This window comes from Saccopteryx leptura, chromosome 1, assembly GCF_036850995.1.
Source record: "Saccopteryx leptura isolate mSacLep1 chromosome 1, mSacLep1_pri_phased_curated, whole genome shotgun sequence".
Taxonomy (NCBI): domain Eukaryota; kingdom Metazoa; phylum Chordata; class Mammalia; order Chiroptera; family Emballonuridae; genus Saccopteryx; species Saccopteryx leptura.
Window position 1 is genome coordinate 291,728,161 of NC_089503.1, and position 25,273 is coordinate 291,753,433.

Below are 25,273 nucleotides of genomic sequence, written 5' to 3' on the forward strand. Positions count from 1 at the left end.
AATGAACCAAGCTGACAGGTTAGGTAAAACTCCCACAGGACTGAGCAGCTTGAGTTTAGTAGTGAAGAAAGAAGGTGGTCTAAAAGATATGGGCCTGGGTGCTTGAAGGCTAGCAGGTTGAAATGATAAAAGCAGTGCTTTAGAGAGTGAAAAAAGTAAACCTATACAGGGACAATAGGAGAAAAAGGAATCATCAGGGAACCAGAGGTCTGGATGAGGGTGGAGAATAGGTACAGGAGGAATGAGGAGGAGTCCCTTCCTCATGCTAGATCACAGTGAGTTTGTCCTTGGATTTTATTAGCAATTACTATTTGGATAATTATTTCACTGGGAGACTACTCAAAAACTATCTTGTGATAACTCTTCTATTCTTGCCCTGAATTGTTATTTAACTTTTCATAATATTTATGTCATCTTCCCATTTAGACTCTATATTCCTCTGAAGTATGCACTTTGAAATTGCATCCTTCAACCACCTAGCATGAGCTCAGCTATAGTTCAGAAAATACCGGTTCACCTAGATAACTGCTATTCACAGTAAAAATTAGTTTAAAAATCTAAGAATTTAATGCTAACAAGAACAAAAATAAAACCTTTTTTCCCTGATCTTTCCAGACAAAGTATATCCTCCTTTTCCTGTTCATGTCTGACACAACACCAAAACAACTGCACTTATTTACTTACAAGTTGGTTTTACCCCTTCGTTGGGGAGGCCTGGAGAACATAGCTTGTACTATATTCATCTTTGTTGCCTTAGAGCTCAACATAGTGTCTAACAGTAAGTACTCATTTAACAAATATAAGTCAAAATAGAATCATCCAATTTTCAAACATTTATTAAGCCTGACATGTTGTTATTACACTTGGTTAACACTATGGTGCCAACCATTTTGCAATATATAAGGGTATCAAATCAATACACTGTACACCTGAAATTTATGCAACGCGACATGTCAATTATATCTCATCAAAGCTGAGAAAAAAAGAAATTATGCTTAGCATTGTAAGGAGGTGTCAATAAACTGTCCCCTTCAATAAGTGAGATAAAACAACTTGGCTTAAACAAAGAAACAACAATAACAAAAAGCAGAAGGTAAGTACTTTTTAAACACACTGGCTGTTTTGGGTGGAAAAAGAAAAAAAAGCTCAGTAGATGCCAATGTGCTGAGTGAAAGAAATTAGATTGAGAGGCTAAGAGATATTAAATCAGATCTGGCCCTCTTCTTTCTCCTCTCTGGTGTACAGACCATTCCATCTTCCCCCTTCTCTCCAAAATAAAACAAAACCACAACCATACCCACATATAACTTTTTTCAGCTGTTAATGGCTAAGCTTATTGATTATGGACAAGAGGGCTAAAAAATACAGATAGTAATGATGAACAGAATTAGGCTGTTCTTTAATGTAGCAAAGATGGTGGATCGTAACAATTTACTTATTACCATAAGTATAGACAAAAGAAAACGAAATATAACAAATAGATTTTAAAAACTAGGATGCTAATCAGTGGAAATAAAGGTCAAGTCAGCTGTCATTATGAGCTAATTCATTTTATTTCTATGTTCTTGTCCTCTTCATTTCTCTGAGGGGCAGGGGGCACTGTCTTATAGAGACAATGTATCAGAAAAAGCTGCTGCCAAGCTTTTTTTTTTTTTTAATCACTCATCTCCTAGAACACCTTAATAGGTTCCTGACATACGTGTATGTCATATGGCCTGAACATATATGGCCTGAGAAAAACTTAGATTAACAGAAAACATTTCTCTACACAGTCCCAGGATAAACATAGAAATAAATTCCAAAACAAAATTCCAAAAAACATTTTTTAGAAAGAGATCTGGAACTGAGTATTGGATCTAAAGCCAATGTATAATTACTTACATGGCAAGTATAATTACTTATTGCAATAATAGTAACAGAAGAAGCAACGCTGTGGTGCAGGCAGGAACAGCTCCCCCGGGTACTGAGAACTTACTCAGGGACAGGGATGGAGTGCTTTATTAATTTATCACTTAATCAATATTGTAACCCTTTGAGAGTTTGCTCATAATGTATAACCATATGCTATGTTGTCCAGGTTTACTTATTTCATTTTTTCTTAAAACAAATCAGTGTCAAAAAAATATTAAAAAAACCCTTAAAAATAACTTTAAAAATGAAATGAGATGTTACTTTGAAACATTCTGATTTTTTTCCTTAAACTTAGGTCTTACACACATATAAACTGTTTTCTAGGTCACTAGAAATGAGCAGAATTGAATAGATATTACAATTCTAGTAAAGTTCCTAAAATAGCCCGTTGAGGTTAATGCAGTTTTCTCTGTATTAAATGGATTAGCCTAGATTCATTACTGCTCAAATGATACTAATCACTTTAATTCAGATTAAAGGGATATGCAGAGCCATTCCAGATAAACTGTCAAGTCAGCAGCAACCTCAATCTTCCAGTAAGGCCATTGAAAATTCTATACTCATAAATCCTGCCTGTGGTTCTATGGAAAGCCCTTTTTATTTACAGTGTAGCTAACAGTTTATCAAAGCAACCTTTAAGATAAAAGTAAATTGAATGAAAATATCTTTAAATTTTAAGGAAAATAGTATTTAAAGCTGATACCAGAAAGGAAAATAAAGAAATCTGATTACTTTTTTAAAAAAACATTTTTAAAACCTCTATACTTTTGCTCCATTTTGATGGATACCAGGAGCTATGTTAAAATACTAAATTCATTCTTCAGAGACACCTTTAGCAATGTTTTTGTGACTGGTGTAACAATTACTTTCAATACACTTTGTATTGAATGTTCTCACATCTTTATATGCATTTCTTCAACTTGTGGTATCTGACTTAAAAATATATATATATCAACTTACTCTTGGGTTTATAAACCCCATTTTCTTTTAGTTTTAGTATCTAAATTACTAGTGACTCTTGATTATGAAAATAGTTATGGTAAGGCAAAATGCTCTATAAAATCTTTTTAGAGGATATGATTTATTGCAGTTATCTGATTATTTTTTTAAAAGCAGAGTTTCAAGAAAATTAAAGGAACTTTTTTATCTATGGCTGCATAAAAAACTATACTTTTTCATGGTGGAAAAAACTTATCTTTTGAAGACTTGCAGGGTAGAGTACATAAAGATAACCTACCAACAAACTCATAATATCTAATAATAAACTGCCAATCATAACACAAATAGTATGGTTTATATTTGCTTGAAATATAACAACAGTATGTTTCATTTTATACTCTGAGTGTGTTTCTATAGTTTTATTTAAGCCCTATTTTGGAAAACAGAATATTATGAATGGTCAAAAGGCAATTTATACAAGTAAAAACCCATTTTTAAATTTATTGCCTGACCAGGTAGTGTACAGTGCATAGAACATTGGCCTAGGATGATGAGGACCCAGGTCATCAGCTTGAGGGTGGGATCATAGACATGACTCCATAGTCGCTGGCTTGAGCCCAGAGGTCAGTGGCTTAAAGCCCAAGGTCGCTGGCTTGAGCCTGAGGTCACTGGCTTGAGGCCCAAGGTAGCTGGCTTGAAGCCCAAGGTTGTTGGCTTGAGCAAGGTGTCACTGGCTCAGCTGAAGGCCCCAGGTCAAGGCATGTATGAGAAAACAATCAATGAATAACTAAGATGTCGCAACTATGAGTTGCTGCTTCTCATCTCCCTTCCTGTCTATCAGTCCCTATTTGTGTGTGTGTGTCTCTCTCTATTCCAAAACAACAACAACAACAACAAAACCCTGCAAAGCAGAGGTAGTGCCAAAATTACTTTTTTGCAGATTTACTTTCATCATCTATTCAAAGGGAAAAAGTAGTACCTATCTCATAAGGCTGGTGTGATGATTAAAAGGAGTTAATTTTTTAAATAATTTAACATAATACCATACACAGTATTCAATAACTGTGCCCTATTACTATAGTTGTCCTGGGTTTTCTTGTTGAATGCAACAAATTCTCTTCTCTTGTTGGGGCTCAATTTATAAGTCAAAGAGGACAGAATGAAAATTTCTCTTCAGAGAATAGTAATGATTTTTAACCTACCAGTTACCTGATTTACTATAATATTTTCATTTTCTTATGCTTATAACAATTAAAATTAGATGCATAAAAACAATAAGAACTGATGTTGCCCTTTATTGAGATATCAATAAGAGGTTACCTACCTGTGCAGCTCTTCTGTTTTGTCTTCAGTTGGACCTACAATTAGTAAACAATGGCGAAGGACAGCTGCCATGACACGGAACTGATGAGAATCACTCTATGGCAAATAAAAAAAGGAGGAGGAAAATTGGGGGTTGAATGCCTTAGTGAAGGAGTCTGGTACATCACTACATCCCTGGGAGTCATCTTATGGTCTGTCTTCCCTTCAAAACAGTCTTTTTTATATTGTACGCCAAGAGGTCATAGTCATTGTCTCACATCAACAGCTCCAGCCACCTCCACAAATAGCTGAAACCAGAAGCTGTTGATCTAGCAGTTCCCTTAGGGCAATGGTCCCCAACCCCCGGGCTGCGGATTGGTACCGGTCCATGGGCCATTTGGTACTGGTCCGCAGAGAAAGAATAAATAACTTACATTATTTGTTTTATTTATATTTAAGTCTGAACAATGTTTTATTTAAAAAAAATGACTAGATTCTCTCTGTTACATCCGTCTAAGACTCACTCTTGACGCCTGTCTCGTAAGTTTGACAATTATATTTTAAAATACCAGTTTTTACGCCGGTTACATAATTTTATTTTGTGCATTTATCCGTCCCACCCTAAAGGCTGGTCCATGAAAATATTTTCTGACATTAAACTGGTCCGTGGCCCAAAAAAGGTTGGGGACCACTGCCTTAGGGCATGTCAGGCAAAGAGAAACATGATCAGCATCCATGCATTACCCACTGTTTTATCTTATGATCAATTCAACTAAGGATCTTTTCCATTCCTAGAAAGTCTAGATTCTTCTCTTTGGTAGTATACTGCTCCAGTTTACTAGTCATTATAAAAGTTCATGCGAATAAAATGCTATCAGACATTTTAGGACCAGGTTGTATATCCTTAATAAAAATGTCTCATCTCTTAACTTGCAAAAGAAATGTATTAAAATCTATAATCTATCATCTTCATTTTAATAAATCTTCTTAATCTAGTTCCTCCAAATCTTGCTCCTAAATTTCCTCAGAATTACCAGCAAGTGATGAAAAACAAGTAATCTGAGTTTAATCTATTTTTCTAATGTTTACTCATTGGTAGTGGTATTAAAGACAGAGTTAGAGCCTGACCTGTGGTGGCACAGTGGATCAAGCATCGACCTGGAATGCTGAGGTTGCTGGTTCAAAACCCTGGGTTTGCGTGGTCAAGGCACATATGGGAGTTGATGCTTCCTGCTCCCCCCCCCCCACTGTCTCTCTCCCTCTCACATGAAATGTAAAAAAAAAAAAAAGACAGAGTTAGAAGGAAGTAGGCAAACAGTGGAAAATAAACTAAGCTCTGAATAATCACTGGGTTTACCTCATTTTTAGTGAGATCTTGGGTCACTATAATTTATTTAATTTACCTGCATCAAAATCATATTTTCTTCTTCCAGATTTTTAGTGATTAAGAAGACATAAAATTAGTGGTAATTATAATAGAGATCGCAGATATGCTATACTTCAGAAAGACTATTTCAAAAGATATTCATCTCTTTTAAACTTCAGGATATATATTTGATTTAAAGTCTACAGAAAGCGAAATATAGCGCTGGCCGTTGGCTCAATGGTCGAGTGTTGGCCCAGCATGTGGATGTCCTGGATTTGATGTCTGGTCTGGGCACAGAGGAGAAACGACCATCTGCTTCTCCCCACCCCCATCTCCAATCTCGCTCTCTCTTCACCTCCCACAGTCATGGCTTGATTGGTTCAAGTACATCAACTCGGGTGCTGAGGATGGCTCCATGGAGCCTCTGCCTCAGATGCTAAAAATAGCTGCAAGCATGGCCCTAGATGGGCAGAGCATTGGCCCCAGATGGAGGTTGCTGGGTGGATCCTGGTGGGGCACATGTGCGAGTCTGTCTACCTCCCCTCCTCTCACTTGGAAAAAGAAGAAAAAAAAATTTTTTTTAAAGGTGAAATATATTCACACATTATACATATATATCCTATATTCAGATATATAACTCAGCCCTTCTAGAAAGAAGATGTCTCTTATAAATAATCTAACAAACAATAGGGCATACTTTCATTACTCATAATACCGATGAAAATAATTACACGTAGCACCGTTATGGGTAGATTTGAAAAAAATGAGACCTCAATACATAATAGAAAAAGCACTGTGCCTGGACTCAGGAGTGTAGGTTGTGACCTTAAGACAAATCATATAATTCTCTGAGCCAAAGTTTCCCCCCATGCATCTCCACAAACATTAGGTTGTTAGGGTTGTAAAAGAGTTAAAGAAGATGATATACATGAAAGTGCTCAGTACTTTCAATGAAACATTTGAAGGAGAGGAGCAAGAATGAGGGAGGAAAGAAGCAAAAGGTGATACTGATAAAGCTAAAATGAGCGATAATGAAATAATTTTGTGTTGGGGGAATGGTGAAGAGTAAAGGATAAAAGGGACCAGTGCAATGCCAGAGACACTAAGACTGGCAAAGTTGGAATGAATACTGTCCCTTTTGCCATCTATCTTCAAATGCTTGAATCAAAAATCTCTAACATGTAAATATACTTTTATTTATGTCAAGTTACAAAAAGCACATTGAATGCATGTAAAACTCATCTATTACTTAACTCTTAATCATATTTTCCTTCGTTTTGAAAATTAACTGGGAATATACTTCCTTCTAAACTAGATTTTGCTTTATTCTTGGTATCAATCACAATTGTTCTCTTTTCATACTGATGTTGACAGGCCTCTTGCAAAACTATCCAGTTTGTTCTTTCCATTACTTGAAACTGTAAAACCCCAAATCCTACTTCTTTCTATCCCATTTCCTTTTGTCCCAATTTTCATAACACCAATTCCCAAGTTATACCCTATGTCTGCAATGCCCTCTTTTACCATAAATCCACTGAATTCTATTTTTCTACTCAAAATAACTACTCAAATTCCTGATAGTTGCCTCCACTCTGGGCATTGGATTCCTTTCCATCCTCTAGGTCTCAGTTAAAATATCTTCTTGGAGAAGTCCCTTCTTCAACCACCTTACTATGTAAGTTGATTCTTTCTTTCATTATTCTTTATCACTTTGTCTTCCTAGGATTTCTTTCATAAAACCATAATTTGTAACTCCACATTTGTTTAGATACTTGCATATATTTATACATTGCCTTCTCCACTAACCTGTTACTTCACAAGTTTAGAGGGCATGTGTATAATAGATATTCGATCATTTTTAACATAAATGGTAAGACAAACAAAAAAAGCCCAAATCATAAGTATACAGCTAGGTCAATTTTTATAAAATGAGCACATCCATACAATTAGCTCAAAAATGACACAATGCCAAGATTAAGAACCCCAGGATTCCCTCCTGGCCCCTTCAAGTGACAATCCTCCACTCCTCAAGAGTAATTCTAACATCTAATTCACAGGTTAGTAGTTCCTGTTGTCACTGAAATTTATATGAATGGGATCAGAAAATCTAGACCCCTTTATATCTGGTTGTGAAATTCATCCACATTGTTGTAAGTGCAGTCTGTTCACTTTCATTACTTGAGACAGAAATGCTACTCGCAGGGCCAGTTTGTGAACCACTGCTTGTCTGCACCCTATTTGCCACTGATCTGTAATGCTATGGGTACAGAAGATGCACAGGAGCACTTAGAAACTTTCAAGCAGTTTAACATTATGTGTAATATTGTATTAAATAAGTTTCATTCTGGCTCTGGTCAGGTAGATCGGTTGGTTAGAGCATAGTTCTGCTACACCAAGGTTGTAAGTTAGATCCCCAGTCAGGACACATACAAGAATCAACCAATGAATGCATAAATAAGTGGAACAACAAATCTCTCTCTCAAATCAATAAATTTAAAAAGAAAGTTTCATTCTGACAGCTAGGGGGAAAAATCTGATCTTTTACCACAGTTAGGTTAAGAAAACACTACTGAATACAATGAATATAATTACAATTCACTTATCCATCTTACTCTTGATGGACATTTGAATTTCCAGTTTGCGGTTATACTGAAGAATGCTGCTATGAACATACTTCTTGACATGTCATTTGGTATGCTGGGTCATAGGGCATATACACAGGTGAAGCTTTAGAAGGTACTGAATGCCAAACAGTGTTTCAAAGTGTTTAAACCAATTTATACTCCCTTCAGTTTTCTACAGCTGCTTCAACACTTGGTATTGTTAGCCTATTTAATTTTAATCATTCTCCTCTGCAGTGGTCTTATGGTTTTATTGTACATTTTCTTGATGACTAATAAAATTGGACACCTTTTCATACATCTATTGGTCATTTGGCTAGCTCTTTTGTAAAGTACCTGTTCAAGTCCTTTGCCTATTTTTCTATGTTGACTGACTTTATTTATATAGATTTGTAAAACTTTTTAATGTATTCTGGATAGAGTCCTTTATTGCATATGTGTTTTAAATATCTTCTCCCACGTGGTGGCCTACCTTTTTAACTTTCTTCTCTTGATGAACTCATTTTAATGAAAATCAATTTGTCAATTTTTCCTCTATGGTTTGATCTTTATTTTGTCCTGTTAAGAAATCTTTGCCTATTTAGGAAATGTTTGACTTAAGATAAAGTCATAAAGATAATCTTTGTTTTCTTCTAAGAGCTTTATTATTTTACTTTTTTTTTTTTTTTTGGTATTTTTCTGAAGTGAGAAGCGGGGAGGCAGAGAGACAGACTCCTGCATGCATCTTACAGGGATCCACCCAGCATGCCCACTAGGGGGCGATGCTCTGCCCATCTGAGGCATTGTTCCATTGCAACCGGAGCCATTCTAGCGCCTGAGGTGGAGGCCATGGAGCCATTCTCAGCACCCGGGCCAACTTTAGCTCCAATGGAGCCTTGGCTGCAGGAGGGGAAGAGAGAGGTAAAGATGGGTACTTCTCCTGTGTGCCCTGACTGGGAATCAAACCCAGGACTTCCACACGCCAGGCCGACGCTCTACCGCTGAGCCAACTGGCCAGGGCTTATTTTACTTTTTATATTTAGGTCTCTTACCTATCTCAAACTAATTTTTTAGACAGAGATTCAAATTCTTTTTTTTTTCCATACAGCCACACAATTGATCTAGTGCAATTTATTTATTTTTTTATTTATTTTTTATTTATTTTTGCATTTTTTCTGAAGCTGGAAACAGGGAGAGACAGTCAGACAGACGCCCGCATGCGCCCGACCGGGATCCACCCGGCACGCCCACCATGGGGCGACGCTCTGCCCACCAGGGGGCGATGCTCTGCCCATCCTGGGCATCGCCATGTTGCGACCAGAGCCACTCTAGCGCCTGGGGCAGAGGCCACAGAGCCATCCCCAGCACCCGGGCCATCTTTGCTCCAATGGAGCCTTGGCTGCGGGAGGGGAAGAGAGAGACAGAGAGGAAGGCGCGGAGGAGGGGTGGAGAAGCAAATGGGCGCTTCTCCTATTTGCCCTGGCCGGGAATCGAACCCGGGTCCTCCGCACGCTAGGCCGACGCTCTACCGCTGAGCCAACCGGCCAGGGCTAGTGCAATTTATTTAAAAAGCCCATTTTTCCCCCACTGTAATTCAATGTTACCTGTATCATAGATCAGTTGACTGCATATGGGTAGGTTTATCTCTCGACTCTTTATTCTACTCTGTAGGTCTCAATATTTGTTGAATGAGTGCTATCATTTAAGATAAGTCTTACTTAATAAAAGTTAGAGTGGACATAGTTTCCTAGTCTTGGTTATTTTGCTGTGTGATTTTCTATAAATTAAATTCTCTGATCTTTAGTGTTCTCATTCTCAAATGGGGTTAATGTTCCCATCTCACAAGGATAATAGAAGGATTAACTATAATTACAGTATTATTTATAAAATGTTATACAAACTCATGTTATACAACTGTCATTTACTTGCTTCATAATCTTAGTTTTGATATCTTTAAGTCATCAATAGTCTCTTCTGTGAAATAATACTATCTCCAAACGCTGAGGGGGAAAAGAGTCTCTAAGGACAAAGGGAGGAGGAAGAGAGAGAAAGCAATCAGGTTTGTTGTGATAGTGAAAATAAAAACGAGATGACAAAAAAACAACAACAAAAAAAAAACTGAGATGACAAAACTCAGGAAATTCTTTGAGATCTCTTTATACAGCCTTTATTTCTTTTTTAGAGATTCTACTGTACTGTGGCTTTTTTCTCGTGTGCAAGCTGTAGATTTCACTTTTTTGGTAAAGGTATCAATTTCCTCACACCTTTTAATGCAAAGCTTTAACTGACCTAATCAATGCCTGAGAGAACTGGTTTTATTATCTCAGGGTAGTTCTAATTACTTAGATAAAATTTAGAAGACTCATCCTATAGAAATTCAACTTTAATTCTATAAAAAATGAAACACACATACAGACAAAGATATGTGTGCACAAATGCATGTAATATTTCCTTATCTGGAAATATTTTAGGTAGCATTTCATCCAAAGTCTGTTTTACCCTGACCCTTTTGCTTACCTGTACCGTAATTTTTTGTCTTACTAAATTGCACCTCTGTCTTCTTACAGGCAAAAAATATTTATCTATCTTTGGATCTATCATGGTGCTGGACATAAAGTAAAAAATGCTTTTTGAATGAACTTACAAAAGGAAATATTAATATTATAAAATAGAGTGCTGTAATTCCAAAAAGACTAGCCATCTGCTCAAATAAACAATGTCATTAAAAGTTTTAGGCTTCTAGAAAAGTTTTTGATAGTTTTGAAAATTTAAATAGTATCATGAACTTTCCCCCCTTCCTGTCAACTTGATGCTAATTTCTCCATACAGATATCAAACTGTATCACATTTTATTTTTCATTAAGAAAATATTCACTGAACACCTACTTTTTCTTAGTGGAAAGGCTATGCCAGTGATGTCTGATATGCCCTCAAAGATCTAGAACATATGGCATTTGAAGCAACTATGAACTGCTGAGGTGATTCTTTTTTATTTTTGAACATATAGAAAATAGTAAATAATATAACAAATAATTATATATCCACCTACCTTAACAGGTCTGATTTTCCTATTAGAGTATTAGTTCTTTGAGGACAGTGATACTTTATCCTGTATCTTGTGTGCCTGGCACATACTGGGAACCTGATAAATGGTTGTTGAAAAAGTGATGTAGCAAAAAACATGGCACAGCTTGAGGATTTATTTTTATCTACCGTAATTAATATCATGTCCTTGGGCTATTTCCCTCAAATAGCCTCTAAAATAATCATGGAACTAACCTCTTCTGTTACAATGTGATATTCCCAATTACTTTCTAAGGATACTCACTGTTTTTATTTCACTCAAAAAGCAATCTTTAACTACTTAGTACTTAAACTACTTCTCTGTTTGCACTTGGTTGTCTGGCTCTACTATGCCTGTTGATTCTTGTATTTTGCCATTAGAGTCCATTGACACCTGGGAAGTATTGCAGAAGGGAAGTATGTTGAGTTAATCAGCAGGGGTCTCAAACTCAACTCAGCATGTGGGCCGCAGAGCAAGATCACAGCCCTTCGGCGGCCCGCACTAGGTCTACAAAAGGCAACTGTTACGCAACACTTTTCTCACTGCAGTTGAAAACAAAAAAAAATCAGTACAACAAGCACAATCGTACATGCAGTTTACTCAGTGTCACAAAACGACCAGAAACTGTAGTTCGCATCACAACTGCTGTTAACTAAGCTAATATCTAGCTAGGATGCTAGAGAAATGAAAAATACAAGTAGGCCCCTAGGCTTACTTAATTTTATCCAAAATATTTTGAACTTCGTGGATTAGTCTGCGGGCTGCACAAAATTGTTCGCCAGGCCGCATGCAGCCCGCGGGCCGCAAGTTTGAGACCCCTGAGTTAATGGATCTCTAAAATAACATGCTTTCCTCCATTAACAGAAGCAAAGGGTTAAAGCAGAAGCAAGACAAGACCTTTTAAATTCACCTTTCTGATACTAACTTCAGGTCCTGCTAAAGAAATCATTTGACCTTCTTAAACACACTGCCTTTAAGAAAGGGAGATAAAAAGGAAGGGAGGGAATGGGTTGGAGAAAGGGAGGAAAACAAGACTGACACCATATGTGGAAATAAGGCCAACTATATTTCCTACTGAATGGAAAGAAATCTCCAAATTAATTTGCTGATGGCATCAGCAGGCAGGCAGGAATTTAACACTGAGGCATGAACCTAAAAATGAACAAATGGCACAAATTTGCTAAACCTCAAGAAAAACCTAGTTGTTAATTTTCTGTTTATGGTTAATTGTAAATGAACAGTCATAAAATTACCTACTAAAACAGTTAAAACCAAAACCAAACATCTGTATTTTCTGTAATGGCTGAGCTGTAAAACAGGTAATAATTTTTAAAAATGAAATGCCCAGGGTTTGAAAAGATATAAACTTGTACTATTCTTCTGAAAGTCAATTTGGAATGCATATCAAACCTTAAAATTTTAAAAAACCCTTTGACCCAACAACACTACTATGAATTTACCTACAAAGATTTTTACAATAAGAAAATTTACAAAAAAAAAAAAAAAGAAAGAAAGAAAAAATTTACTGGCCCTGACCGGTAGCTCAGTGGATATAGTGTCGACCAGGTATATGGACGTCCTGGGTTTGATTGCTGGTCAGGGCACACAGAAGTGATCATCTGCTTCTCTTCTCCTCCCTTTCCCCTTCTCTTTCTCTTTTCCTCTCACAGCCAGTGGCTCAAATAGTTCGAGCATGGCCCCAGGCACTGAGGATAGCTCAGTTGGTCTGAATACATCAGCCTCAGGCATAAAAATAGCTCAATACTGGAGCATAGGCCCTAGACAGGGTTGCAGGGTGAATCCTGCCTCACTATCCTCCCCCCCCCCCCAATGAAAGAGAAAAGAGAAAATTTACTGTATTACTATTTGAAACAGCAGCCTTGCAAATAATTTAAATGCCTATACATAGAGGATTTGTTAAAGATTGATAAATCCTTATGAAGGAATACTATTCCTTTATAAGGATTTATCAACCTTTAATAAATAGAAGAAAGTAGTTGTTAAAAATTTTTTTTTTAGTTGAACTCTTTTTATCCATGAAATGAAATCTAGTTACAACCTGAATTTAAAAAGATACATAGCAACAATCAAATGTGTTCTTTATAAAGTGAGGGTGGGGAACCTGGAGTGCTGCCCACTCATCCCTCGGGGGCTACTCCTAGGAGCTTGATGCTTCAAGGAACACATTCTGAAAACTACTATTCTACTAGAACATCTGTTGTGAAAAAGAAAAAAAATCAAGATTATAAAATAACTCCAGTTTTGTAAAAAAAAACAAAAAAACCACACAAAACATTTATATTTATATATTATATAATGGAGAAGGGTTAGAAAGATACACATCAAAATGCAATCAGTGCTTATCTTGGAGTGGTAGGTAATTCATATTTTCTCATTGCTTGGATGTTCTTTTCCCCATGTATCTTCTATAATTAGTGTGTATTATTTCCATATTCCTTTATCTCAGTTGGTATTTTAAAGTATATATTAACAATTCTTTAGGTGCTTGCTCAATTGGAGAGAGATGCCTTTCATTTGACATTCAAGAAGATATTAAAACCCAGGTAAATGAATTCTTACTGGCAAGTTTCTCTGTGCCCTTATTATAGATTTTCTTTATATTAAGTTATGGGTACCTCACTAAAAAATACTCTGTACTGATCTTTGTGTCTTTTCACATGCTGTTCAATTTCTGGGAACTGTTTACCCCTTGCTCTTCAAATGGCTGAATCTTTCTCAGTCTTTAGATCTCAGGAGGGACCTTTGAGGTCTTCCATGACTGTACTAAATACTCTCAATCATTGTACTGTTTCTCTTAGCACTTAACAGAATTTAAATTATATATTTGTTTATTTATTACCTGTTTCACTAACAGAACTGACTGGAGTTTCATGAAGGCAGAGACTATAGCTATTACTGCCAATATATTACATAATACCCAGCATAACACTTATCAACTGTTCATAAATACTTGTTGACTGAGTGATTGGTTGACTAAATGCTAAAATTTGAATTTGGAGATGCAAGTGGCTTAAAATAACCTTTCCCAAATTCCTGCCTTAATAGGTTGGCAAGATGCTGCTTCAATACTGTTTAAATTTCTGATACTATATAATAAATAGCCCAGAATAATATTAATGCGGTACATTTTTTAATGATTGTACCATTGATCCACAGCTCACAAGAGCACTAGGTCTGCTAAGATGCCTGCTTCAGGACTACTGATACTCATATGCCTTTTATAGAATAAACATTCTATAACACAGAATGAGTATTTGCCACATCAACATTTTCTAAAGCTTCTTCAGCCCCACTAAGAGGTCTAGTCTCAATTTACTAATATTTATTACACGTCATCCCATACATACACTGATGTGCAGCCACTGAATTATAAACCTTTAAACCCTTTTTGTAAGGAATCTGAATAGTGTGAGCTACTATTTTGAGCACAATTTAAATAACAGGAGATCCAACAATGGCAAACCAACAGTCTCAGAAGAGCTCTTGCAACTCAATGGAAAACTTAAAAACATCAAAACAAACAGCGTAAGAAAAATAACCATAGAGGGTACCAAATAAGCATAGAGACATAACATTTTAAATACTTTCAAATATTTGGTTTCAAAGCATAAATGGAGCATGTGGGCTTTCCACATCTTTTTCTGCCAAGTCTCAGGAAAAACTGACCATACTATGGTCATCTAAAATAGCTGCGAGGACTGATCTTCAAATATTTGGTTTTAAAATATAGACCTATTTGCACTTTAAAACGCAGATGCCTGCACACTCCCACTACAGTACTGCACTGAGATAATCCTTTCAAAGTAAACTGCTGGCAAAAACAGAACTTTATTCATGGTGAGAACCACTTCAAATGGACACAGCAAAATGTTAACCTAAGTCCTAAAGTCAATTGTCAGAAGAGATAATTTGCTCTGGCACCAAAATGCTTCTTTTTAAAAATTTTTAATTTTTAAAGGCAGAGGCTTAATTTCATCAGTTATTTAAGGTTAGGAGAGAGGGTAAATGTGAAATGTTAAAATTCTAGAAGCAAAGAAAAAAAGTGTACATCTGCTTCACTTAAAATTTTTGACTTCCTTAAACTAAGTTTCTTGTTTAGCATACTGTTCTTGTGGGTTCTCAAATATAAACTATCAAATCTGCCTCACTTTGGGTTGTTGGACCGTCCAAGCCACAGACAAGGATCTTATTCTAGAAATAAGTCAAGTGGTTTAAAATAACCTTCCCATACTCTCATGTAATTGTACTGGTTTTCTAGGACTGTGTACATTACAAGCATGGCTATCTCCTTGTAGTCCCACACTTCTGATTGCTATCTAACACTACAAAGTAACACTAGGAAACTGGGATGACATGTGATACAGTATCTTTTACTCTTCTGAGCAGACATAAATTCTGATTGATCAATTTCAAATGGCCTGATTTATCTTAACTTTTAAGATGGCAGCCACTGAAAACGCCTATACCTTTATGGAACACATTGTTTTATTTCCCTTTAAATCTTATATCTTGTTACTGAAAGAGGCACTTAAAAAAAAAGGAAGACACATGATAGTACAACTCAGAAAAGAAACTATATTTGGCATCTTACAAAACAGTAGCCCATCTTCACTCTATTCTGATGTGTTATACAAATGGAAAAAATAAGACATAATTATAATGGTTAAGAAATTAATCTTGAGTCATAAAACTGACTAATGGGGGAAATAGAAACTTTTTCCATTTCCTCCATTAGCATTCCTCCCTTGCCAACTAAATTCCATAGTAGACAATGCCCTTTTAACCTTACCTCTTTATGCACCTTCCAACTGTCTACTGTCACATTGAAGAGAGCTTTGAGGGCCTCAATGGCACAGTCTGTCTCCTGAGGTGAGAGAGGAGGTCCATTATGGTCTATGGCCGATTCATACTCATCGGTCCACTTGATGCTAAAGGCACTTTCCAAGATCTGGGTTAGCAGCGGTAGTCCCTGGAGCTCATAGCGCAATTGTGACCTGATGTCGGTGTGCAACAGTGACAAGAGGAAGAGCAAGCGCAAGTCAAAGCACTTAATGTCATTGATAAACTTTTTCTCCTTGCACTTTCTCAGGAGGTTACAGAGCTTTGCAGCAAGGTTAAGTTCCAGGCTGAGCTGCTGTGCCATCTGACTGTTGAACACTATGTTACACAGACATTTTAAGGACTCCACAATGACCGGGAACTCTGAGACCTTCTCCAAAGAATCATCCGACTCATTTAGCTTCCCTAGTCGCAGCAGTATCTGCATATTTTCCTTGGTTGTTACAGGAACTAAAACCTTTTTGTCCCTGGAGAGAATGCGGAGAACTTCCAGGCAGGACACTTGACATGTTGTTGGGATGTCCTTTACAAGGATTTTAAATATACCTTCACAGAGTTTCTGAAAAATAAGAATGAGAATGCAAAAATCATTATTTGGCTTAAATGATTTAAAATAGAATGTTTTTCTCTACCCATGTATTTAGTAGCAGTTCAAAATCTGGCTAGAAAATTTTATTATTTTTAAGTCAGAAATGTTATAACTGAAGGAGACCTTATATCTGGTATATATCTTTTACTTTACAGATATAGAAATTAAGGACTAGAGGGGTTAAATTGCTTGTACTGGGCCACAGTGAATTAGTGGGGTAAAAAGTACTAGATAATGGGTTCCCTAATTTATAGCCAAGATTCTTTCTATAAAATCAATTATTCTCTTTTAAATTGACTAGTTTCAAATTTCTCAAATAGCTTTGTTCTCAATGAATTTTTAACATCAGACTAGACATAATATTAGGATGGAAGGCAATCAGTCAGAATCATAGCTGTTCCCTTCCCAGAGTAAAGATTAATGTCTTGAGATTTGGTTCACAATTGCTTACAACTATAGGTTCTTATAAAAACAAACAACCCCCCCCCCAAAAAAAAAAACAAGCAAACAAAAACTTTAACAGGTATGCATTTCTGCCAACTTTTAGCTGTGATATTTCTTCAGAATTTATAGTTCTATATAAGTAGCACCATGTTTTATAAATCTTGTAACTCCCCTTAGCTAACATGTAATAACATTTTGTGTGTGTGTGTATTTTTCCGAAGTTAGAAGCGGGGAGGCAGTGAGACAGACTCCCGCATGCGCCCCACAGGGATCCACCTGGCATGCCCACCAGGGGGCGATACTCTGCCCATCTGGGCCGTTGCTCCATTGAGGCCGGAGCCATTCCAGGGTCTCAGGCAGTGGCCATGGAGCTGTCCTCACCTCAACACCTAGGCCAACTTTGCTCCAATGGAGCCTTGGCTGTGGGAGGGGAAGAGAGAGAGAGGAAGGTGAGGAGGAAGTATGGAGAAGTAGATGGGCGCTTCTCCTGTGTGCCCTGGCCAGGGATTGAACCTGTGACTTCTACATGCTGGGCCGACGCTCTACCACTGAGCCAACTGGCCAGGGTCAACATGTAATACCATTTAATCATTGAGTGACACCCCAAAGATCTTCTGCAGACAAAACTGCTAACGTTATTCTGGGTTGGGTTCCAAAGAGGTCTTAACCCACATATATAATGTCTTTGAGCCAGTCACAAATAACTGCAGACCAAGTACCTGTAACTGCAAAAGTGTGTTCCTACTGGGTAGATAAATTTAAAAAAAAAGTCTCCTTTCTCTGGCAGCCCCGTGCCAGCACACATGACTTGGGAAGCTCAGAGTGTGGGCAAGATCTTAGTTCTCTTTTGTTTTCTTGGTGTAGAGCACAGATTACACAAACATGTAGTAGTACTGATTCCAAATCTTGCTACTACTATATCAGAAACAATTCTTTTAAAATGAATCCAAAGTGTACTACTCTCTCTTGAATTTTTTGAAAAGTAGTTATTTCTATCATTGCCAAATTTAAGAACCACTGATCATTCATTCTCTTAAAATTCAATATACAGCTTTCTTCTCCATTGACTTCTGATCTGGGTCTTTCAAGTTTATGCTTTATACATGGAGCAAGTATAATCATTCCACTGCTAACCATTTCTGTACTCATTATATTTTATAAAAACAATAGCAACAACAACTATAACCAATAGTTGATTTCATAAAGTTTTTATTAACCTATCATCAGGCTTTAACTCTTTTGAAAAAGGCTATCTGCAGGTCAAGCATTAAGATTTTGGTAGGAATCCCAGGCTATGCACACCTTCTTAGTACAGCTATAAAAATGAAACCAATTTAAAACATATTTATACTATGTTCTGTAAGTGGAGGTGGCAAGAAAATTAACTTGACAAGCTAAAAAAATTTTTTGTAACAATATCAACTCTATCTCTGCCTTATCTGATAACTAGAAGGATCTTTCATTTAATGTTTTAATATCATTGTTAAATCATATTTTTAATTAATGTAGTTTTGGAGTAGGGTAAAGTATAATGTGCCCATTATTAAAAATATATAAAACAGGAAAAATTTTCTCCAGTTTCAGATCTTTCACATCCAAGATCTACGCCCACCAAATTCCACCTACAACTTCTTATGTGTTATATTCCTGGGGGTGGATTCCAATAATCCTTGGTCCCACATAATTTTACAGAAGAGGGTAACCATCTACTTTCATATTTAAGTTAAGAAATGGGTAATAAAGTATTATAAAATACTATATGTGCGAATCTGGAGTTCTACATACCTTCCATTCTAAACCAAAAACAACACCAGAAAAATCTATGGGCAATATGGCCCTTGTCTTCCTCTGCCTTCAGACTCAAGAAAGAAAAAGAGCAAAGCATGAATATAAGTTGGAATAGCCAAGGTTATAAAATAAAACAAATGGACTGTGAAGCTCTGGGACATAAGAGAGCTAAATGAAAGAGATGAGAGATAACTACAAAATTTATAGTTAATTACTACCGCATCTAAGGTCTTACAGGAGATCAACTAGCAAAGAAAAGAATTCTATTGTAGTTTTCAGTTTTCAATCAATCTAGTTTTAAAGCACAGTTTTCTTAAATATATCACTTCTCATTACAGACTTGTCTCACAAAATGACTGTTAGGTAGGTTTTTGCTATAAAGTCCTTCCACTTCTTGAACAATAACACCTCCAGCCCTCTTATTTGTATTACAACTTTAAAAAAAAATCAAAGACATACTCAAAATATAAAACAAGAGGTGATATTTGTTTATTTTATTGATTTGAGAAAGAGAGAAATTGACTTGTTGTTCCATTTATTTATGCATTCATTGGTTGATTCTTGCATATCGGTTTGATCCCTGGTCAGGGATTGAACCCACACCTTGGTGTATCAGGACAATGCCCTTGCCAACTGAGCTACCCAGCCAGGGTAAAAGGTGATATTTAATAAGACACTCATTGCTTTACTCAATACTATAATTTCTATTCAGAGAATATCATAAAGAACAAATTAATAAATCATGTACCACATTTGGATGAACTAGAGAAGTGCATACCAAGCAAGAGGACTGAAGTAGGCCCTGGCCAGTTGGCTCAGCTGTACAGCGTCAGCCCAGCATGTGGAAGTCCTGAGTTCAATTCCCAGCCAGGGCACACAGAAGAAGTGACCATCTGCTTCTCTATCCCTCACCCTCCTCTCTCTCTCTCTCTCTCTTTCTCCACCTCTCGCAGCCATGGCTCAAATGCTTTGAGCAAGGTGGTCCTGGGTGCTGAGGATGGTTCCATGGCCTCACCTCAAACACTAAATAGCTCAGTTGCTGAGCAATAGAGCAGCAGCCCCAGATGGGCAGAGCAATGCCTGGTAGGGGGCTTGCTTGGTAGATCCCGGTCAAGGCACATGCCGGAGTCTTGTTTTTCTGCCTCCTCACCTCAAACTTAATTAAAAAAAAAAAAAGGAATGAAGTAGTATTTTTTACAACTTCTCCTCTGTTGAGTGTACACAGGTTTTTTTTAGCTGAAATGAGCCAGTGTCCATTTTCCTACTGATGTCTATCATATCCCCTTCTTCTTTTCCAAGTGTACCAAATTGACTTCCAGTACCCTAACCATATGTCCACTGCTCCTTCCCTGCTATCATACCCATCAGTCAGAACCCTACTCTTTTTCTTAGGCTTAGTTCAAGATCTAAGGGGTCTATATAAGCCTCCCAGCCACTCCCTCCTTTGCTTTCTTTCTTTTTGTGCCAGCAATAGCACTTAGTTTTCACCTTTTCATAGAATGAGCTGTTGGGGCATTGCACTCCTTCTCCAGACTGCTTGGGAACAGAAGCGGTTTCACCTGTAGCCCAGTGGCTGGCCAAGATGCACTATAACTATCTTTAAGTGCAAGAAGACCACAAACTCCTAAAGAAACCTGCCTTAAAGGCTACCACTACTCCAGCACTTTCCAGAGTATGACTTTGTTGTTGTCCTCCTTCACCAGCCACCACTCCCTATCAAGTCTTCTCTTTCTTTGTTTGCAAGAACAACAGACCATCATTACATTTCATGTGAAATTATTTTTATTTACTTTCAAAGTATTCATTTCTACAAACTTGTTTTCATTGTTCAATTTTTTGGTCTAAACATTATTTTGGTATCTTAGATAAACAAGAAACACTTTTTTCCATTAAAATTTGTAAAAATATTTTCCGATATTAATAACTTTTCACTTAAAAGGTCAGGTTTTCAGGAATGAACTAAAGTCATAGAACAAAGGTTAGGTAGCTTACAAAGTAAAATAACTAAAAATCAAAAGTCTGAGAAAAGGTCCTTTAAAGATGCTCATTAGCTTAATAAGCCACAGTTCTTTCTGTAACGTTAGAGTGCAAGACCCAGCAGCTTAGACTCAGGAGTAAGATCCCTAATTATTCCCCAATGCAAATAGCAGGCATTGTCAAAAAAGGTTTAGTAGTTTGTCCTGAACTAAAACCCTACAGTATGCTATAGCAGTGGTTCTCAAACTTCTGCCTGCATCATAACCACCTAAAGGGATTATTAAAACCCAGACTATTGCACCTCACCCCCCGAGTTTCTGATTCAGCAGATCTGGAGTGAGGATCCAGAATTGAAACTTAACAAGTTTCCAGTTGATGCTGCTGCTAGTTTAAGAGCCATACTCGGAGAACCACTGAACTATAGTTAACAATGGACTGATGGAAGTTGGATATTAGGGAGTAGTGGTAAACAAGGAGTAATTGACTGGATAAAGGCAGGAAAGTAGGCTGAATGAAAAGCAATTAGCACAAATACTTCTTTTTGACTGTCCTGCGCTAAAGATGTACACGGTTGGCAGAAATAAGAATAAGATATCACTGTCTGGTCACATTACCTTTCTTATATGTTAAAAACCACTAGAAGAGTTAACTATATTACTTGTTTAAGGTCTGGGATCCTGGGCTTGAAACTTGTACAGTTTACCATCGACTCTAAAACCAGAACAGTGTTGTAATTAAGAGCAGGGGTTCTGGATTTAAAATGCTTGTGTTCAAGCCTTGGCTCTTCTACCAGCTCTCTCTCTCTCTCTCTCTCTCTCTCTCTCTCGCAAGAGAAAGGGAGAGACAGTGACAGGGAGAGAGATGAGAAGTATCAACTCATACCTGGAGCACTTTAGTTGTTCATTGATTGCTTCTCATATGTACCTTGACCAGGGGGCTCCAACAGAACCAGTGCCAGTGACCCCTTGCACAAGCCAGTAACCTTAGTCTTCAAGCCAGCGACCCCACACTCAAGCTGGTAAGCCTGTACTCAAGCCCAATGATCCTGGAACCTCGGCACCTCAAGTCGATGCTCTATCTACTGTGCCACCGCTGGTCAGGCTCTTTTGTCATCTTCTAACAATGTGACCTTGGTAAGTCACTTAGCTTCTCTGGGTCTCATTTACTGTAGGACATCATGTAAGTATAGCACTTTGAACAGTGCCAGGCAAGTGTTAAAGTGTTCGGTATAGGTTACCTTTTATATATTATTGTAAGATAAAATCTCAATGCTCTCGTGTTAGCATTTAGAACCCTCCAACCTGCTTTTTGAGTCTTCTCTTTCATACTAGTATTCCTCTATCAAACCCTGCTTTTTAACTATATTCATTTCTAAATTATCTCACATTGAGCTCTTTTGCTAACTCTACATGCATCAGTCCTTCTTTCTCTTTGACTATTTAAGTTTTAACTATTCCCTAAAGCTAAACTTAAAATTCACTTTTGATATAAAGTTTTCCCTAACCACTTCAGTTCCCCCAATTTTTTCTCTCTAAGGAAAATCCAAACCATAGTTTGTAGAATCATTTGGTGCTCAGCACATTCTTCCTTAGTTTTCTTATTATGAGTTTGCCTCAACTACTAAAAGCTCATTGAAGGTGGAAAGGACAAGGGTATCTTTTTTTTTTTTTTTAATGAGAAAAGAAAATGTACTGCAGTGGCTTTTGAATTGGAAAGACCTGGGAAAAAAAAAATAGAAAGACCTGGGCTTAATCCTGGCTCTGCCATTGTGTAATTCAAACATGTTAACTTCTTTGACTTTCACTTTCCCATCTGTAAAATGGGAATAACATCACTCATAGATCATAAGGTTGTTGTGAAATAGAGTCTGGGGCATAATAAGCACTCTTTTAATGGTGACTATTATAATATTTTATTTCTTCATAATCCTTATAACCCTCAGCGGACCAACTAGCATTAATAAGTTTCCCAAATCTGAAGCATTAATAGAGGTTTATTAATGTTGTCTTGACATTTCTCCTTTCTAAGAAGGAAAGAGAGCTGTAGTAAAGGCTATTTCTGTGCTTGTACTAATAAAATGGTTTGTCCCATTGGGTAAAAAAGCCTTTTCATACAAGTAACAGAAATTTTGTGTCTTAGTATATAAAGTTCTTTTTTCTGAAGAATTTAAATTACTTAAATATATATGTTCTTTAAAATGCAAAATGAATCAAACTATTAAAGAAAACAGAAAAAAGTTCATAATTATACTTGCTAGTATATTTTTAGGCAGTGGGCAGATGGATTTACCCTTAGTCAATCTATTTGATTACCAGTAACAGCATATTAATTTAACATACAAAGTTGCAATAATCATGTGTATATAATTGTCCTCTTTTACATTTAATTTTTAGTTTAATTATATGCATTTTCCAATATTGTATGGAGTCCTTAAAACCTTATTTTTTCTATAAATATAATTTAAAAATGAATGTAGCATTAAATGACTCCTGTTCTCAATAAGTCTATAGCATGAAATACAGCAGAGTCCAGAAAGACAAGTGAACTTAGCATCAGAAGGGATGGCTGCATGATTTTAGTAATTATCGTAATACTGTTTGCTTACATGCTTTACAGTTTACAAAAAAACTTTTATGTATGTTCCTAAATATAGAAAATGCTTACTTAACATTTGCTTCAGTATTCTTTATATAATAGCCTAAAGACACTGAGCTACGAAGCCAGAACTCGATCGAGATCATCTAAGTCCAGTGTGATTTCCATTTAAGTGAATGATCATACTATAGCTGTTTCTCATTTTTAGCTGTGATCTCGAGCCTGTCATTTTATTAGGCCTCTTTCTTCATCTATACTATGCATCAAGACTCTCTAGGGAAACCTTTCAGCTCAAAAATGACAGGATTTTCACTATAAACAGAAAAACTATCACCAAATAAAAGAACTAAAGGAAAAAAAAAACTAGGATCAGCTTGGGCTTTGCTATAAAACAAACAAACCATGCTATAAAGCAGGGGTACTCAACCTTTTTATATCTACCGCCCACTTTTGTATCTCTATTAGTAGTAAAATTTTCTACCCGCCCACCGATTCCACAGTAATGGTGATTTATAAAGTAGGGAAGTAACTTTACTTTATAAAATTTATAAAGCAGAGTTACAGCAAGTTAAAGCATATAATAATAATTACTTACCAAGTACTTTATGTCGGATTTTTGCTAAGTTTGGCAGAATAACTCTTTATAAAATAACTTACTATAGCCCTGGCCGGTTGGCTCAGTGGTAGAGTGTCGACCTGATGTGCAGGAGTCCCGGGTTCGATTCCCGGCCAGGGCACATAGGAGAGGCGCCCATCTGCTTCTCCACCCTTCCCCCTCTCCTTCCTCTCTGTCTCTCTCTTCCCCTCCCGCAGCCAAGGCTCCATTGGAGCGAAGTTGGCCTGGGCGCTGAGGATGGCTCCATGGCCTCTGCCTCAGGTGCTAGAGTGGCTCTGGTCGCAACAGGGCGATGCCCCAGATGGGCAGAGCATCTCCCCCTGGTGGGCATGCCGGGTGGATCCCAGTTGGGTGCATGCGGGAGTCTGTCTGACTGCCTCCCCATTTCTGGCTTTGGAGAAATACAAAAAAATTAAAAATAAATAAAACAACTTACTCTAGTTAAATCTATCTTTTTATTTATACTTTGGTTGCTCTGCTACCGTCCACCATGAAAGCTGGAATGCCCACTAGTGGGTGGTAGGGACCATGTTGACTACCACTGCTATAAAGCATATGTAAGCATTCAAATGATCTATCATGACTTATATATGCTTATATATGTACTACCAGGTTTGAAATCCTGAGGTCACCGGCTTGAGTGCGGGCTCACCAGCTTGAGCACGGGGTCACTGGCTTGAGCATGGGATCATAGACATAACCCCATGGTCACACTAGCTTGAGCCCAAAGATCACTGGCTTGAAGTCCAAGGTCACTGACTTGAGCTCAGGTCACTGGCTTGAGCAAGGGGTCACTCACTCTGCTGAAGCCCCCCCCCCCCATCAAGGAACATATGAGAAAGCAATCAATGAACAACTAGGGAGACTAAGGAGCCACAATGAAGAATTGGTGCTTCTCATCTCTCTCTCTTCCTATCTGTCTGTCCCTATCTGTCCCTCTGTCACAAAAAAAGGTGATTTCTAAAAATATTTAAAAATTAAAATTTTTATACATGAAAAAGAAGTTTTTGCTTAAGAGACATCTTCTATACTCTGGAAACCCAAAGAAGTTAAAAAACACTTCTGAGACAAATGTCACTCAAAAATTTCTGCAGACTGATGCCAGTTCACAAACTATGTGTTACTAGGCCATGTAGAGACAGATACATGAGTTGAAGCAAGTATAAAAAATTGAGAGTATGCATTTAGAAACTGTTACAGCAATTTAATGTTGCTATGACAC

At 37.2% G+C, this 25,273-nt stretch overlaps 1 protein-coding gene and 1 non-coding gene across 6 annotated transcripts in view; one reads left to right on the plus strand and one right to left on the minus strand.

Moving 5' to 3' along the window:
• Nucleotides 1-25,273, minus strand: part of RIC8B (RIC8 guanine nucleotide exchange factor B) — a 110,823-nt gene that overhangs the window by 56,784 nt on the left and 28,766 nt on the right. For all 5 annotated transcript variants that reach the window (XR_010747800.1, XR_010747799.1, XM_066355992.1 and 2 more), the window contains exons 3-4: nucleotides 15,993-16,601; nucleotides 4,175-4,269 (exon numbers count right to left, since the gene is read on the minus strand). Coding sequence is in view for 3 of the 5 variants with exons in the window: in XM_066355992.1 (XP_066212089.1) it covers nucleotides 4,175-4,269; nucleotides 15,993-16,601 (704 nt within the window). In the remaining 2 variants the exon portion in view is untranslated. The remainder of the gene's footprint in view (nucleotides 1-4,174; nucleotides 4,270-15,992; nucleotides 16,602-25,273) is intronic.
• TRNAI-GAU (transfer RNA isoleucine (anticodon GAU)) lies at nucleotides 24,097-24,172 on the plus strand. The gene has a single exon. It is a non-coding gene; the product is annotated as a tRNA-Ile (tRNA).